Source organism: Microtus oregoni, unplaced genomic scaffold, assembly GCF_018167655.1.
Source record: "Microtus oregoni isolate MIOR12 unplaced genomic scaffold, Mior012 000113F_ref0000058, whole genome shotgun sequence".
In the NCBI taxonomy this organism is placed as follows: Eukaryota; Metazoa; Chordata; class Mammalia; order Rodentia; family Cricetidae; genus Microtus; species Microtus oregoni.
This window is the reverse complement of record NW_024544742.1, coordinates 1,086,183-1,101,707: the sequence shown is the minus strand read 5'-3', so window position 1 is coordinate 1,101,707 and position 15,525 is coordinate 1,086,183. Positions and strand designations below refer to the sequence as shown.

Genomic DNA, 15,525 nt, shown 5'->3' with positions numbered 1-15,525 from the left:
AAGCCCCTTGGGAGGACAAAAAATTATCTGGAGACTCTTGAGCAGATGATGAATGTCCAAGTGATTCCTATGCTGATATAGACTGTCCCAGAGCTTTTTGGGAATGCAAGGAATTTCCTGTATAGCCTTGCTGAGAGGATAATCTACTTGTACAAGTTAAGATATTTCCTGACAATGTTGTGCTGAATGGGATAATGACCAAGTCCCAGATGCAGGTAGAGTGGGTCTTAGAAAACCTAGGTCCAGTGGAGGAGGTCCCAGAGATTCATCCAGAGATACTGATGGTCCAAAAATTTCTTTTGCAGATACAGATGGTCCTATAGTACTTTGGCCAGAGAATGAAATTTTGAGAGTTTCTAGGGTAGACGGAAAAGTTTCTGAAATCCCTAGGTAAGAGTCTGATATATTACCAGCTTCTTGGGGGATACCAAATTTCTTATGTCTCTCGCATAAGGGGGACCTATTTTAGAATCTGTACTGAAAGACCCATATGTGCTACAGCATTTTGGGCAGGTGCTGAAGTATCTATAATCCCCTGGGTAGAAGATGCCTATTCTAGAGTGCTATGCGTAGATGGTGATGTTTCTCATGGGCCTTTGAGTATTCCCTAGTCCAAGATTTCCTAGGTCAGATAATGATAATGACTGTCCTTAATGCCATTGTTCAAAACAAGTGCCTGAAGCCTATTTAGATATAAGGAAATATCTGGAGACCCAAAAGCATTTATTGAATGTCTATCTGCTGAAATAGACAATCTCAGAGCCTTTTGTGAAATCATAAAATTCCGGCTTAGGTTTTCTGAGTTGGTGAATCCTCTTGTAAACCTAAAGATGTGTCCGGACAACATTTTTTCTGAGAGGGAGAGTGACCATCTTTCCTGATGCAGGTGGAGTGGAACCCATAGATGCTTGCTCAGGAGTAGAAGTTTTCAGGGATTCCTCCAGAGATACTGATGATCCTAAATTTCTTTCTCAGATATACATGGTCCCACTGTGATTTGGCAGAAAATGAAATTTCCAGAGATCGTGAGGTAAATGGAAAAGTTTCTGAAGTTCTTGGGGAAGAGTCTGATATATTACAAGCCTCTTTGGTAGATGAAATATTCTGATGTCTCTGGCATACAGGAGCCTGTTTTACAATCTGCACTTAATAAAGGAGATGTGCTAGAGTATTTTGGAGAGGTGGTGTAGTTCTATATTCCTTTTGGTAGAAGATGGTATTTCTAGAGTGCTATGGGTAGGTAGATCATGGTGTTTCTAGTGCCCCCATGAATATTCAGATAGCCCAAGGTCTCCTAGATCAGATAATGCTAATGATAAGGACTGCCCTGGATGCCCTTGTTCCAAACAAGTGCCTGAAGCCTCTTCAAGTGACAGGGAAGTATCTGAAGAACTATGAAAAAATGGTGAGTGTCAAAGAGATTCTTTTGCTGATACGGACATTCCTAGAGCCCCTTGTGCAGACAATGCATTTACTGGACAGTTTTGCTTCAGTGGTTTCATAAAGTAAACTGTTTGCATGAACACATTTGTTTTATATCTTTGTCCATAAATGAAATTCTATCAGGCCCCCTTTGAGATGAGGCAGTATTCACAAATTGTTGGTTAGATGGACAAAATCCCAGAGCTCTATAAGAAATTGTTGGTTATCTCAATGTCACTTGTTCAGTTATAGAAGGCCTGTGCACCTTTGGCAAATGTTGAAAATCTCATTGTCTCTAAAATAGATGTCAGAGTGTCTATAGACCTTGAGAGAGATTTCAAAATACTACAAATCTCTATATAAAATGGCAAAGGAACTGTTGTCTCTTTAGCAATATTCCGAAGAACGCAGAGGCCACTCCAAAGAAGCATGAATTTTTGGAACACTTTGAGCTAGTAATGGTGCTGTTACTATAGACTTTTGGAGAGCACCATGTGTAGATATTGATGTTCCTAAAGGATCTTTTTAAGACTGAGAAGGTCCACAATCTTGTGGAATATATGATGAATGTACACCAGCCTGTTGAGATAAAGAAGGTTCTAGGTCTTCTTGAGAAGATATGAACATTTCTAGAGGTTCTTTTTCAGATTTTGAATGTCCTACAAATGATTGTGCTGATATGGAAATTCCAAGAGCCTGGGTAATGAATCTCCTAAACACCCTTACTTAAGTGGTGATAATCTGAGAATCTGTTTGGCAGCTCTAGACAATTTTGAGTACAATTGAGCTGATAATAAATATTGGGAGGTCCCTAGTACAGATGGGGTAGGTCTCAGTGAACATTTAGAAGATAGAGAAAATTGGACAGATTTTTGGAGAGATGATGTTTCTTGAATTTATTAGTCAGAACCAGAAAGGTACAGAGTATTTAGGACAGACATTGAAAGTCCCAGATTAAATGGAAGTGGTGTCAATGTTTCAAGACTCACAGATGAAAACTCTGAACTATTAAAAACCATTAGGCGAGATGTTATAGTTTCTGATGACTTTGGAATCCATTGGGAATTTCCCAACTACTCTGTGAATCAGGTTGAAGTTGCCGAGCACCGTGCACATCTAAAGAACCTTCTACTTTCTGGAGAGAAGAAGATGTTTCTAGAATAACTTGAGAAGCTGAAAAATATTACAATATTCCCTGGGCAGGAAATATGTGTTTCTTGTGGGAGAGATGGGAACGTTGCCACAAACCCTTGATTATAAGAAGTGTCTTGCACTTTGTGGGAAGGTCTAGAAGATTCTGTAGACCCTTGGACAAATGGGCAATGTCCTAGAGACTCTTGTCCTGATATAGACTATCACAAAGTACCTTGGAGAGATAATGAACGTCCTTCATATGCCTTCTGATGTGTTGTTTATCCTAGAGTCACTTTTGTGTATACAGGTATTTTCTACCACAACTGAACAAGTGGGGAATGTTCAGAGTACCTGGTGTAGGTGGAGTAGGTCCCAGAGACTCGTGGGAAAATAGAGAATGTTTTAGGTAAGTTTGGACATTTGGGGAAGATTCTAGATGCTTGTAGTAGGTGTGTACAGTTCTGATTTATTTTGGGAAGATAGAGAAAAGCTCCCAGTATGTTGGAGTGTAGAACTGAAAAGCCATTGTGTCCTTGAGGCAGATAGAAATTTTTCTACAGGCCCTGAAATAGACAGAACAGTTTTAAACACCCCTTTGGCAGATGACCAGTCTTTTAATTTCCACTTGGAAAATTAAGAATTTGCATCTGTTCATATGAAAGAGATCATCATTGGCATATGGAAAAGTCTCTGTTCTCCTCTGATTAACGTTGGATTCCTATACCTCTTTGGAAGATGTAGGTGTTCTTGGAACAGCCTGAGTAGACACAGGAGGTCTGAGCATCCATGAAACAGTTGGAGATATTCCTAAATCCACTTTGTTATGTGGAAAAAATCCTAGAGTCATGGGAGTAGATAATGAAGATCTCAAATCCACTCTTGAGCAATTGGATAACACCAGATTTCCATGTGCACAGGTAGTAACTTCCAGTTCTTTTTTCCACATGAATAAAGGCAAGATTCCACAACTTCTAGTAAAGATAATGAATGTCTGGATCTCACTTGAACAGATAAGGAAATTTCCAATGACTCTAGGAAAGAGGATAGAGTGCTTTGCCCAGATAAAGGAATCATCATTTGCCCTTTTCAAGAAGTCAAAGTTCCTAAGGTGTCTGGAGCAGATGGATCTTTTTGGTGAACCCTTTGTGCAGAATTCCAATATCCAAGAGGTCCCATAGAATGAAACAGAGGGCCCTAGATAGCCTTGCATATGTTTAGAGTAACGAAAAGTTTCTTCTTCCGACAGTTTAGATTTCAAAAGGCACTGGAAAGAATGGAAATAACTCAAGTTTTCTGGGGCATATACAGAATGTTCCCATGGCTCATCAGATTCCACATGTCATCTGGTAGTTGTAGAACTTTTGCATATACCTGATGAAGATGATGAATATCTTGGGGAGTCCCAGGGAGGTAGCAAAAGTTCTACAAAAATATTGGAGACCATGTAATAGATTTCAAAGTTTCTACCATTTTTGGCATGCTGGCTATATCCCTGAGACTCTGCGGTACATGATGCATGTGCTAATGTACTTTGTGCAGAGGGTAACTTGATAATGTATGTTGTGTATATGAGGAAGTTCCTGGTAGCCCTTGAGCATGTTGGTTGTCCTAGACTCCTTTGTGCAGTGTGGACAGAACCTTGTGTAAATACACAGGAACCTAAAGTTTCTTGAGGACATTGAGAAGTTGATTAACTCACCTGGGAAAAGGAGTAAAGTCCCAGAGTCTCCTGAGGACAAGGATCATATACTGAACTTCCTTCATGAGATGGAGAAGTTTCTAATGTCTCTCTTTTATGTGACATTGCCCGTGATAACTATTTGTATTTTGGACTTTTCCTTGGATGACTGCAGAAGATAACAAAGGCCCCAGAGTTCCTTTTGAGGATGCTGATGGACTCAGTGATCAGATACATTAACTTCTAGAGGCAGATGAGCAGAGATTCGAAATGCTGGATTACTTGGGACATGTGATGAAAATCTTCTAGGCACTTTATTAAATGGTGAAGACTATGTAGGACCTGGGATAAATGGACAGATATCCACAGGCTCTCTGACAGAAGACAAATGGCTGAGATTCATTCCGACAAGTTGAGATGATTATAGATTAGCAAAAAAAAAAAATGAGGTAAAGATAACGTTCCCCATGAGGAAATGAAAAAATCACAGAGATCCATGTGCATACAAAGAAATTTCCAGAGGTGATCCAAAATATAGAAAATGTTCAGGATATCCTGAACTCACAGAAATTTGGAATATTTCCTGAGAACCTGAGCTAGATATTCCAGTACCTCGTAGAGAGGACAAAGATCCTCGTGTGCTCTTTTCAGATTGAGAAGTTTTCGGATATTCGGGGACAGATGGTACATACTGTAAAGATTTTGCACAGACTGAGAAGTTTTCTGAGGCATTTGGGATGTAGCAGGATGCTTCCTCGTTCCTTGATTGCACAGCAATGCCACTAGAGTTCCTTTTGCAGACACAGATATGTCCAAAGACCCTTGGGGATAAAGAAGGTGCCACAAGCCCTTCTGCACCCTGACACTCACAAATATACCTGACTAGATTGCAAAGATTCTATCAGAGTCTGGGTATTTTGTATAAACATCAGAGGCTCTGTCCTTGATGCAAAATGTCCTACTGTATTTCTTACAGATGTCAAATTTCCAATCGTGTCTTTGGCAAATATGAGACTCTTCACAGTGTCCTTTGAAGCATAGGAACACTCTAAGAGTCCCTGTGCAGATTTGGACATTTTCAGAGTTCCTTGTGATCGTGGGCATGTTCCCACAATCATTTCATCAGAACAAGAAGATGCTGGAGTTGTTTATCTTGATGACAAAACACCCAGATGCCCTGGTACACATGGAATGTTCCCCTGGTCACTTGGGTAGATGGAGAATATTTATATGGCACTGGAACTGCTTTGAAAAGTGTAGAAATTTGCAGAGTCTCTTCAGCTAATTATGCTAATTTCAGTATTTCCGCAGATGATATAACATGTTCCAGAGGACCATATGAAGGTTCCAAAGCTCTTATATTCCCTTAGCCAGAAGGGAAAAAATTCTGCAGATTTATGGCAGAACTTAGAAATCATCTAGGCATTAGAGTTTGTTACCAAGTTTCTATTATGCTTGTAGCAGACTGAGACGTTTCCACACCCTCTCTCACACTTGAAAAATGTACCAAGGTATTCTGGGAATATTGCTATTGCCTCAAAATTTTTGAAGAATATACTGACTGTTTTGAAGACTTTGCATAAAAGACAAAGTACTTGGGCAAGCAAAGTTACCTCTGTAGCTCTCGAGACTACTTTAGGAAATTTCAAAATAGCAAATTTCCTAGAGACCATGGATTATATAAAGGATTTTCCTGAGCACCTAGAGAAAATGGTAAATGTTCTATTGAAGACAAAAATTTCCCTGATGTTTCTGGCTAGATTTGTTATGTTCTGTACTCCTTGTAATCCTTACAGTATGTTGGATAGATGAAGAAAAATTTTAGACTATTGGGAAGAAATTAGATGTTTCAAAGCCATATTAGACGGTAGCAGAGTCCCTACAATTCATTGTGTTGATATAGATAGTTTTAGAGACCCTTGTTCAGATAGGGAAAATCCTAGATTCCTGGGAAGATTGCCAAAATTCTACAGTTCCTTTTGTAGGTAAAGAAATTACCAGCAGCGTTTGAGCAGATGGAGAAACACTGAGTTCCTTATGGGCACATTGATTAGTCTCTAACTTAGAAGGTGGATGTCTTTCTGTGCTTTGTGCCTGTGTGGGCTTTACCAAAGTAGGTTCTATATAAGGAATAGCTTTTTCAGGAATTTGAGCAGTTTTCAGCATCACCTGCCTGATGTGTTCACTTCCACTTTTTTGTGAAGGTGGTCAAAATTAACCATCTTTTTTCAAAGATGGAGAAGGAGGCTCATTGGGCTACCAGCAGACCTCTCGCTGCCTGTAAAGTCAAACAAAATTCCTCTGTACCGTTGGTGTATCCATCTTCAGTCAACAGGCCCATAATTTCCAGCAGACATTTCCATGAAGAAGGACATTTCAAACGCAGTCACTATCTGCTTGTCTTGAAGAATGTCTTTCAGACTCTTCCATAAATCAGGAAACCCGAAAGATCATCTCACCTTTAGGCAAGTTTGGTAGTCCTCTCTCTACGTGTTCTCTGTGTCCTTTATGCAATCGTTTAGGCAAGAGCAGTTTCTTGCCCAAATGTCTATCACACTCCAGAAGGATCCTCTTTGATGCCCATCTTCTTCCTGATGTAGATTGGTGCTGCCAGGAGCAGAGTGTCTCATTGTCTGGAAAAACCCTAAGGTATTAAAACATTAAATAGCATATTTTGTAGTCTAAGAAAGATATGAAGAATGCCTATCTAACTGAAATATATATCTATAGAGCTAGAAAATCTAACTAACATGACTACAAACTTGACTATTATTAAAGATTATCCATTAACAACCTATATACATTACATTTTTAAATGAACTATACAATCACAATACCTTAATAAAGATCAAAAAATGCTGTCTCAGGTCAGGTGATTTGGCTACAATTTGGGTGATAACTTATACCAGGGAATTCTGGTACACCCTCACCTCTTCTTCTCCCAGTCCTCATCATCACTCTTGTGGCTGGGCTTGGAGCACAAAGAAGGCAAAATGGAAAAATCCTCCTCCTCAGTGCACAACAATGTCCATCTTTCATATGACCTGACTCTCACAGGGAATGCAGCACATTTTATCCTTCTAGGTCTCCTCATTCTTTGGTTCACTCATTTTTCCAATGAATGATTGAATTCATCCATTCTTCCATATCTCTCTCTCTCTCTCTCTCTCTCTCTCTCTCTCTCTCTCTCACTCTCTCTCTCTCTCTTCTTCCTTCCCTTCTTCAATTTCCCCCTTTATAGTAGTAATTTGAGCAGCGGGGCTGCGTCCCCAGCACCATGGCCGCCTACCTAGCTTATGCCCCTAAATAAGAACACAAAAACTGTATTCTTTTAAACACTTCCTGGCCCAGTATTTTCAGCCTCTTAACCCATTTCTAATAATGTATGTTGCAGCATGAGGTGCGCTTACCAGGAAAGATTCAGCATGTCTGACCTGGTGGCTGGCTGCATTGCCATCTGCCTCAGGGAGCAGAGCTCCCGTGTCTGCCCGGGAGAGGGGTGCATGGCATCTCTGAGCTCACTTCCTCTTTCTAAAGGCATTCTGTTCTCTTTACTCCTCCCACCTATGTTCTAACCTATCAAGGGAAGCAGATTCTTTATTTAATTAAGCAATGACCTTCTTCCATCACTTTATCCTTTCAACAGCTTGCCCAAATAAATCTTCCATGTCGCTTCCTTTGTATAATCTTTCATTTGTAAAGAACTTGCCCTCTTAGGGAAGGATTTTTCTGACATCTCTGTGGACGGAGGTCATATGAGGAAAGTCGTGATCCGTAATACCATATTGGGATAGCGGCAGTCCACAGACTCTCACCCTCTCTGAAAACAAAATAAGAACCTCCTTTCCAAAGCATCATGTCCTTAGATCCAAATTTTAAAGTCAAGGCACTTTCAAAATATCTATGTGGGATTAGTTCAGCAGCATTTATAAACAAATATCTTTTAGCAGCTATTGCTCCTTCCTCAGCATTCAAATGATTCAAACAGAGCACAATAGCATACAGTATCAAAATTCTCTGTGTATTTTCCATCTTTGTTAGCTTCAATTTAAGCTCTAATTTATTTTTCCTTTTTATTTTTTGCCTTTTGAGACAGGTTCTCTGTATCTTTGACCTGGAATAACTCTGTAGAACAGGCTGTCCTTGAAGTTTCAGAGATCCACATGTCTCTGCCTCCCAGCATTGGGATCAAAGGTATATGCTCCTACACGTTGAACTCACAGAGACCTGTTTGTGTCTGCCTTCTCGGCACTAGGAATAAAGGTGTGTGCTACCACACCTTGAAGTTACAGAGGTCAATCTCCCTCTGCCTCCCATGTGTTGGGATTAAAGGTGTGTACTACTGCAACCAACAACTCTCTTCCTTTTTTTTTATCTTTAAGAACTTCAACTTTTTGCCTGCACATATTTTTAACACACTGTAAATCATTTAAAAATTTTCTTTGTCTTTGAATCTCTCTTTACTCTATATCTCTCTTTGTTTTTTTGACCACATGAGTCTTTAATTTACACAGCAATCTCAGTAGGACTAAAGAGGTGGCTTTGCCTTCTAGATGTAGCCCATTCCTTAGCTTTCTGCCATTCCAACCTTATGGCTGTGGTACCAGCCAGGGCCGCATTCAGTGCCCCAAATCTATAGTGTTTCAAGGTCCAAAGACAACACTCAAGCCCTCTCTTTGTAGCTGGCCCTCCTGACTCAAACAGTCAGAGTTTGTTCTGGCAGGATGGCCCAGAATTCCGGCATTTTAAAACATCACAGTTTTTTTTTCCTGCTACTGCTGAAAACAAACAAGCATTCAGCTGGCTTTTATCAACACCATTTAAATGTTTCTTGGCAGTAGCCCTTAACAGCTGCAGGGTTTTGCAGCTGAAGGTGAGTCAGGAATCTTCTCTTAAATGAGTGTGCTTGCTTGCTTCTAGCAAGTAGAGCAAACCCGAGATATAGCTGCTAAAAAGAAAACATGCTTTACTCTTTCCCGAGCTTTCTCAGGCTTTCAGTGGATTCCTCCCAGCATTCTGTTCTCTTTTTCTCCCCACCTATGATCTAAACTAACAGGGGAAGCAGATTCTTTATTTAATTAAGCAATGTCCTTCTTCCATCACTTTATCCTTTCAAGAGTTGCCCAAATAAATCTCCCAAGTCTCTTCTGCTGTATAATCTTTCATTTGTAAAGAACTTGCCTTTTCAGAGGAGGATTTTTTCTGACATCTCTGTGGATGGAGATCATATGAAGAGTATCAGATGAGCAACCATGACAACTCTTATGCTGTACAGTTAGGTGGACCAGAGATTGATTGCTGACAATCCTGTGCTATGTGTCAGATGCCCATGAACTCTGCCCATGTTGAGGACAGGCAGACATCAAGGTGGTCCCACATACTTAACTCATTCAGTGTTCACAGATCATGTAGATTGAGTTCTAATTCTTGACCTAAACTAATAAAAAAAACAAGATTAGGAGAAGAGAGGAGCCTGAAGTAGGGCCACCAAATGGGTCATTTGCAAATGTACGGTTACCTGCCTCCATGTGTGCTTTCTCCTTTCATTAGTCAAATCCATCCTTCCATAGATTAGCTATAGGCAAACCAATTTCTCGCCAACAGCTAAGCATAGGTTTGAACCCAACAGCCTTTGATTTCTGAAATAAGTGCTGTCCCCTTAAGGTCTCATAACAACAGAGGAAGTTCCGTAAGACTGTCCCAACAACAATTTAAAGCTATTTTAGGACACCACAGATGCAGCAAGTTATGTTTATTGGTAATAAACATGGTTCAGATGGGACAAAAGAAAAACAGATTGGTGTACTCACGATGATTTCATGTGATTTGGCACACACAGGCTTCTGGTTCTGAATACTGCATGCTCAGTGGGTTTTGGAGACTGTGGTGACCCTGAACCTAGCTGGAGGCTTTGGGGCCTGATAGGACAAGCCTTGATATGTCAGGACATCCTTGTCCTTGGTTTCCACTCTTTACTGATTTCCATTCAGAGAAGGAGCAGACATCTACTCCTGCTGCCATGCCTCCCCACATGAACAGAAAGAACACCCTCCACACCCAGGTTGCTTGTATCATATATGAAGGCATAAGTCACAAACAAGCTCCTACACCAGTTTAGAATTGTGATTAATAGAATGATTATTTCTTTAAAGGGCAAAAACTTACAGATGACCATCCCTGAAAAAAGCCCTCAGCGGGATCAGCAAAGAAGGCTAGCAGCTGGAAGGGACACTGGAAGCAAGAGAACCAGCTGAAGGGAAATGTTGGTTTATGAAAGAGAGGGAGACCACACCTCAATGGGCTGGTATCTCAGTGGCTATTGGCTGAAGGAGTGGAAGAAACACATGCAACACACTTATTTGGATATTGCAAAAAAAAAATGTTACTAGATTGTGAGAAAAAAAACTATATTAGTTTATTTATTTCAGTCCTTCCAGATACATCACAGAGATAGGATCTCTTCATGCATGAGAGTCACCGATGATTTCCCTTTAAGAAAAACCCCAAAAAACTCCCAATAACATCATCAGCATTCAAAAACATGTCTATGATTGCTTTGCCTTGCCTTTGCTTGTCAGTAAATGATGCTGCTAGTTAATCTGTGCAAGCAATGTAAATTTCCCTGTAACTAAATAGACAGAATTGACAGGTTATCTTAAACACATCAGGGAGTCACTACGATGGAATGGGTTAATCATCACCACTGGGAGAGTGACATATTTAAGATCTTTCCTTTGTGGATATGTTGTCATACAGATTTCTTAGGGTTTTGTCCCACTGGTGGTTTCCTTGGTATGCTTCCATAATTTTTGCCAGATCCAATCAGTTTTGCCATGCACTCTCAGCTCCACATCATTGTGTTCCCAATATGTTCTTGTCCAGGCATTTTAGACATCTTGAAACTGTTGCAAGAGTATCTCATGTTCCACCTAAATGATTTGGAGTGTTATTTAGGCTGAGTTTTATCTTCCATCCATGAGTTCATTGACTTTCCATGGGCGTAATTCCTGGGACACTGAGCCTAACTCCTGGGGGATTCCTCTAGTTACTTCTCCTTGCTGAGACAGCTTACACTCTCAGTACTATTATGACAGTATTTCTGTAGCAAACATTCTTCTCAAGATGAGAAGAAATTTCAATATTACAATCCATTTGTTTTTATTGTGATTTAAACACACACACGCACACACACACACACACAAGTTAATGCACATACACTGATGATATTAATTGAGTAGGCCATTCTGGGGTTGTCAAGATCATTATCGCTCGAGGGGTTCTTAGAGGCATGGGGTGACCCCCTAGAGGAACTTGGGCAGGTGAGGAGAGGTTGACTGCACTGTGCCATGTCTATAGTCACAATGGGTGCCTTATCCTATAGTCAGACTGATGACTATCTTGAATATCACCATGGAACTTTTGTATGGCCAAGATGGAGATCAAGTCAGGGTAAAAATCAGAAAACTAGATGGAGCTTCCAAGCTCCAGTTGAATAGCCGACTGATGGAGAATAAGAGCAAGGATGTCAGGAATAAAATGGCTTGGTCCACACACTGAGACACTGTGCCTGAACAAAGGGGGTTTCAACTAAACCAGTGGCCTGGGAATGAAAGAACATGGAATCAAAGTGGAAGCTCTGAATGTGGCTGACAATTGGACCAGACTGAGAAGCCAATGATAATGGCACTGACATTTGTCTGCACTTCATATACAGGCTTTTTTGTGATCATATTCTATGTCTATGCTTGCCTTCCTAAATCTCGATGGATGAAGGGTAGGCTTGGACTTCAAACAGGTCAAGGTACCCCGCCCTCAATTTAAATTGGAGTAGGAGTGGAGAGGTTTGGTGGGGGAGCGAGAAGAAAGTGGGAGGAGTAACCAAAGTGGAAATTTTGATATTCATAATTATGAAGTAACATAAAAATCAATAGTAGATAACCAATAAATAGATTGGAGCTAGAAAAAAAAACATTCATGTGAGTTGCTGAATCAGACACCAAAGACTTTTTTACAGAAAAAAAACACATAAAGGGATTGAGTTACTTGGCAAAATATGACTCATGTATTTGGGAAGATGAGTGGGGTTTTTATTTTGGGTCTCCAGGGGGCTGTGTGAGCAGCATTATAGGACCTGCATGCTGGATATTTCTGAGGGTTAGTAGGGAAGAAACCTGCCTATGAGGGGTTTTACGACATAAGTAGAGCCTTGGTGATGTCACAAAGCTATGGTTGGGGGTGGCAACTCTGTTCCACATGAATCACTAGTCTTCTGTGAAGGTGGGCTGACTATCTTCACGGTGGCTGAGGAGGTGAGTTCAGCTCTTGGGCTCCACAACTGTTCAACAGGATTAGGCAGCTGAACATTTCCAGAAGATGGAATCTGGAGAGCCAAGACATTTTCTTTTGGTAAATATGTTTAGGAAGCAACTGTGAACTCTGTAGTCCCAGAGAGATTTCCTTCAAATCTCCTGTGAGTCTAAAATTTATGTTGTTAACAGCTTCTATATTTGATAGCTGTGGGGACGGTGAATGCCATGTATTCTTCCCACTTTATCTTTGCTATCAATGTCCAATTCATCAGTCCACGAAAGTGGCAAAGATCCTCTTTGTCCATATGTGTTTTAAAAGGTATTAATTATTTCTAAATGGTGCTATTGCCCAGATTAATGAGTCTTTATTTTTGCAGTTTGTCTCACAAAACTCACTTCTCTAATGAAGACATGGAATGGCTTTATGTAATAAACCTGGGTCTGGATCAGGAGACACAATACAGAGAGCCAATGGACTGGAGTGTCATGACCTTGGCCAGGTGGTTTTGGATCCACCACCTAACCAACAGCTTGAGTGGGAAGGAGAGAAGTGGCTGTCCTTCGAATTCTTTGCCATCTGTTCAGATTTTTCTTTCTCACTTTGGGCATAGGCATACAGTCTCCTCTCATAGACACAGTGAGTCAGAAATTAGGTTTCTCAGTAGAGGTCCATTGCCTTTGGGCAGCAGGAATGTGTCTCTGATACACATATACTGAGCTGTAGACAATAGTTTGATAATTTTCCTATGAATCTCTAAAGACCAAATTACATTTAGGCAGCCCAAATCTATTCAGCACTGCCTTTGTCACCTTCCCCAAAGATCTTCCAGAAAAGAATCTTGACATCGCATCCTCCCCTTCTTAACCTTGCAGGCACTTATGGTGGAGGAAAAGACTTTGTGTCTGATTGAAACTGAAGAATTCTTCCAATGCAGAGATTGGCAGCTATGAAGCCCAAGCACAGAAAGAGAGCCAAGAGACAGTGGAACAGGAGTGTTGTGGCCTATCTCAGTAAATCTACCACCATGATAAACATGCCTCTTATTATGAGATGCATGCCACCTCTCCAGAAGAAGAATGGGCCAACTCTCCAGAAGAAAAACCTGAGTAAGGCTTTTGAGGCCCTGGAGAATATTGTTGGCCACAGAATTTCTCATGGCTGGAAGGAAGCCAATGAACCAGTCACCCAGTGGAAAGCCATCATTCTAGATCAACTGCCTACATATCCCTCTCTCTATTTGTTGAAATATGATGGGATTGATTGTGTCTATGGCTTGGAGCTTCACAGCGATGAAAGGATTTTAAACCTTAAGATCCTGCCTAACAATGTGCCATTTCCTCAGGTGACAGACACTCATCTGTCAAACACCATAGTTGGCAGTGCAGTGAAACATATATTCACGGGCACAAATGGCTCTAAGGAAGACTGGAATGGGATGGTCCTAGAGGAGGTGCCAATCATGAAGACCTGGTTCTATATTACCTACAAGAAAGATCCGGTCTTGTACATTTACCACCTCCTGGATGACTACCTTGAAGGCAACCTCCACATCATGCCAGGCTCTATGGGGGAGTGCAGTGGCGTGGTCCCAGATGAGGTGCAGACCATGATGACCTGTTTCTACATTGTCAAGGAGAATGATCCAGTCCTGTACCTTTACCACCATCTTGATGACTCCATTGAAGGCAACATCCACATCATGCCTGAATGTCCTCCAGTAGAAGTGACTTTGGAATTAGGCAGGGATTCCTTGGCAGGCAAAAGTGTGCAGTACAACAAAAAAGATGGAACCCAAGAGATAGGTAAAATTATTTGCCAAGTTCCCACCAAACCTTCTGTGTGTTTCATCAAGTTTAATAATGACTTCCAATTCTATGTCTATGATTTGGTTAATATCTGATAAAGTGAAATTCTCAAATTTTGAGGGGCACACTTAAAACAGTGTTTGGGGAATGTGTTTTTTTTTCAGAGATACCTCCGGTCTTCTATTAATCCTGGTATTTTTTCCAATGGAATATTCTTGCTCGCAAAATCAAAATTTGTGAACATGTTGTGTTCTTTGATGAATGATGGATTGTGTTTTGTGGATGGGACATCACAGAAATACATGCCTCAAAACAAAGCAGGATTTATGGTCTTTCCCCTTGGAGAGGATGGACTGGGGATGCTTGGTGTGGTAAAGGACAAGATGGCTGTCTAGAAAATAGTGGAGAGGGGACAAATAGTTGTAGGATCTCGGGGAGGGATAAAGCTTGAGGGAAAAACATGTCAAATGGAAAGATGTGACAGATATCAGAGTGAGCTATTGAGACTTTAGAGGATAAAGAGTAGATTAATCAGGAAGGGACACAAATGTATACTCAAAATCATAGAAAATTAGGTTTCATTTGATGAATAGTATAATTCGTACTGGCTGTAAGTCACTGGATGTTTGATCTCCACTGGAGCCTGTTGAGTGACCAGGAGCCTCCTGCTTAGAGAAAAGTGTCTACTCCCAGTTGCTCTTCTGCAGTGGGATGGACGTCAAGCTACCTACTTCATTTTGTCAGAATTCTATCTGCCACCTACTTTGTCATGCCTGGATTCGGTATGCCTTGAACTCTCATAGGTCCTTTGCATGCCATCCAACCCTTGTGAGTTTATTTAAATAATTGCCCTGCCATATCTGGAAAACAGTGTTCCCTTTCATTGATCATGTTCTGTAGGACTTGGGCTATAAATCTCATCGACAGACGCATCCACACACAGGATAAACATGTACACATTGATGCCCACTAATGTGTGACATGCACACATACGATGAATGCACCGATCTCCATCAAATCATTAAACTAGGGAATCCCTGATGCTAGTTGGAGTGTGGCAAAGACCCCACAAACCCAACATAACCCCAAATACCAGTATGGTATTGATGTCTGACTCCCATCATGTAAGGACCCTGTCATCCTGTAAAGGGGCGATTTTTTCTTCCTTCATCTTCA

At 40.8% G+C, this 15,525-nt stretch overlaps 1 protein-coding gene across 1 annotated transcript; it reads left to right on the top strand.

The window, feature by feature from the left end:
- Positions 1–1,267: 1,267 nt before the first annotated feature.
- On the top strand, positions 1,268–14,444 carry LOC121443852 (Y-linked testis-specific protein 1-like). Its single transcript, XM_041645608.1, has 3 exons — positions 1,268–1,405; positions 13,617–14,082; positions 14,230–14,444. The coding sequence occupies exons 1-3, from the start codon at positions 1,268–1,270 to the stop codon at positions 14,442–14,444; spliced, it is 819 nt and encodes a 272-aa protein (XP_041501542.1).
- The last annotated feature ends 1,081 nt before the right edge of the window (positions 14,445–15,525 follow it).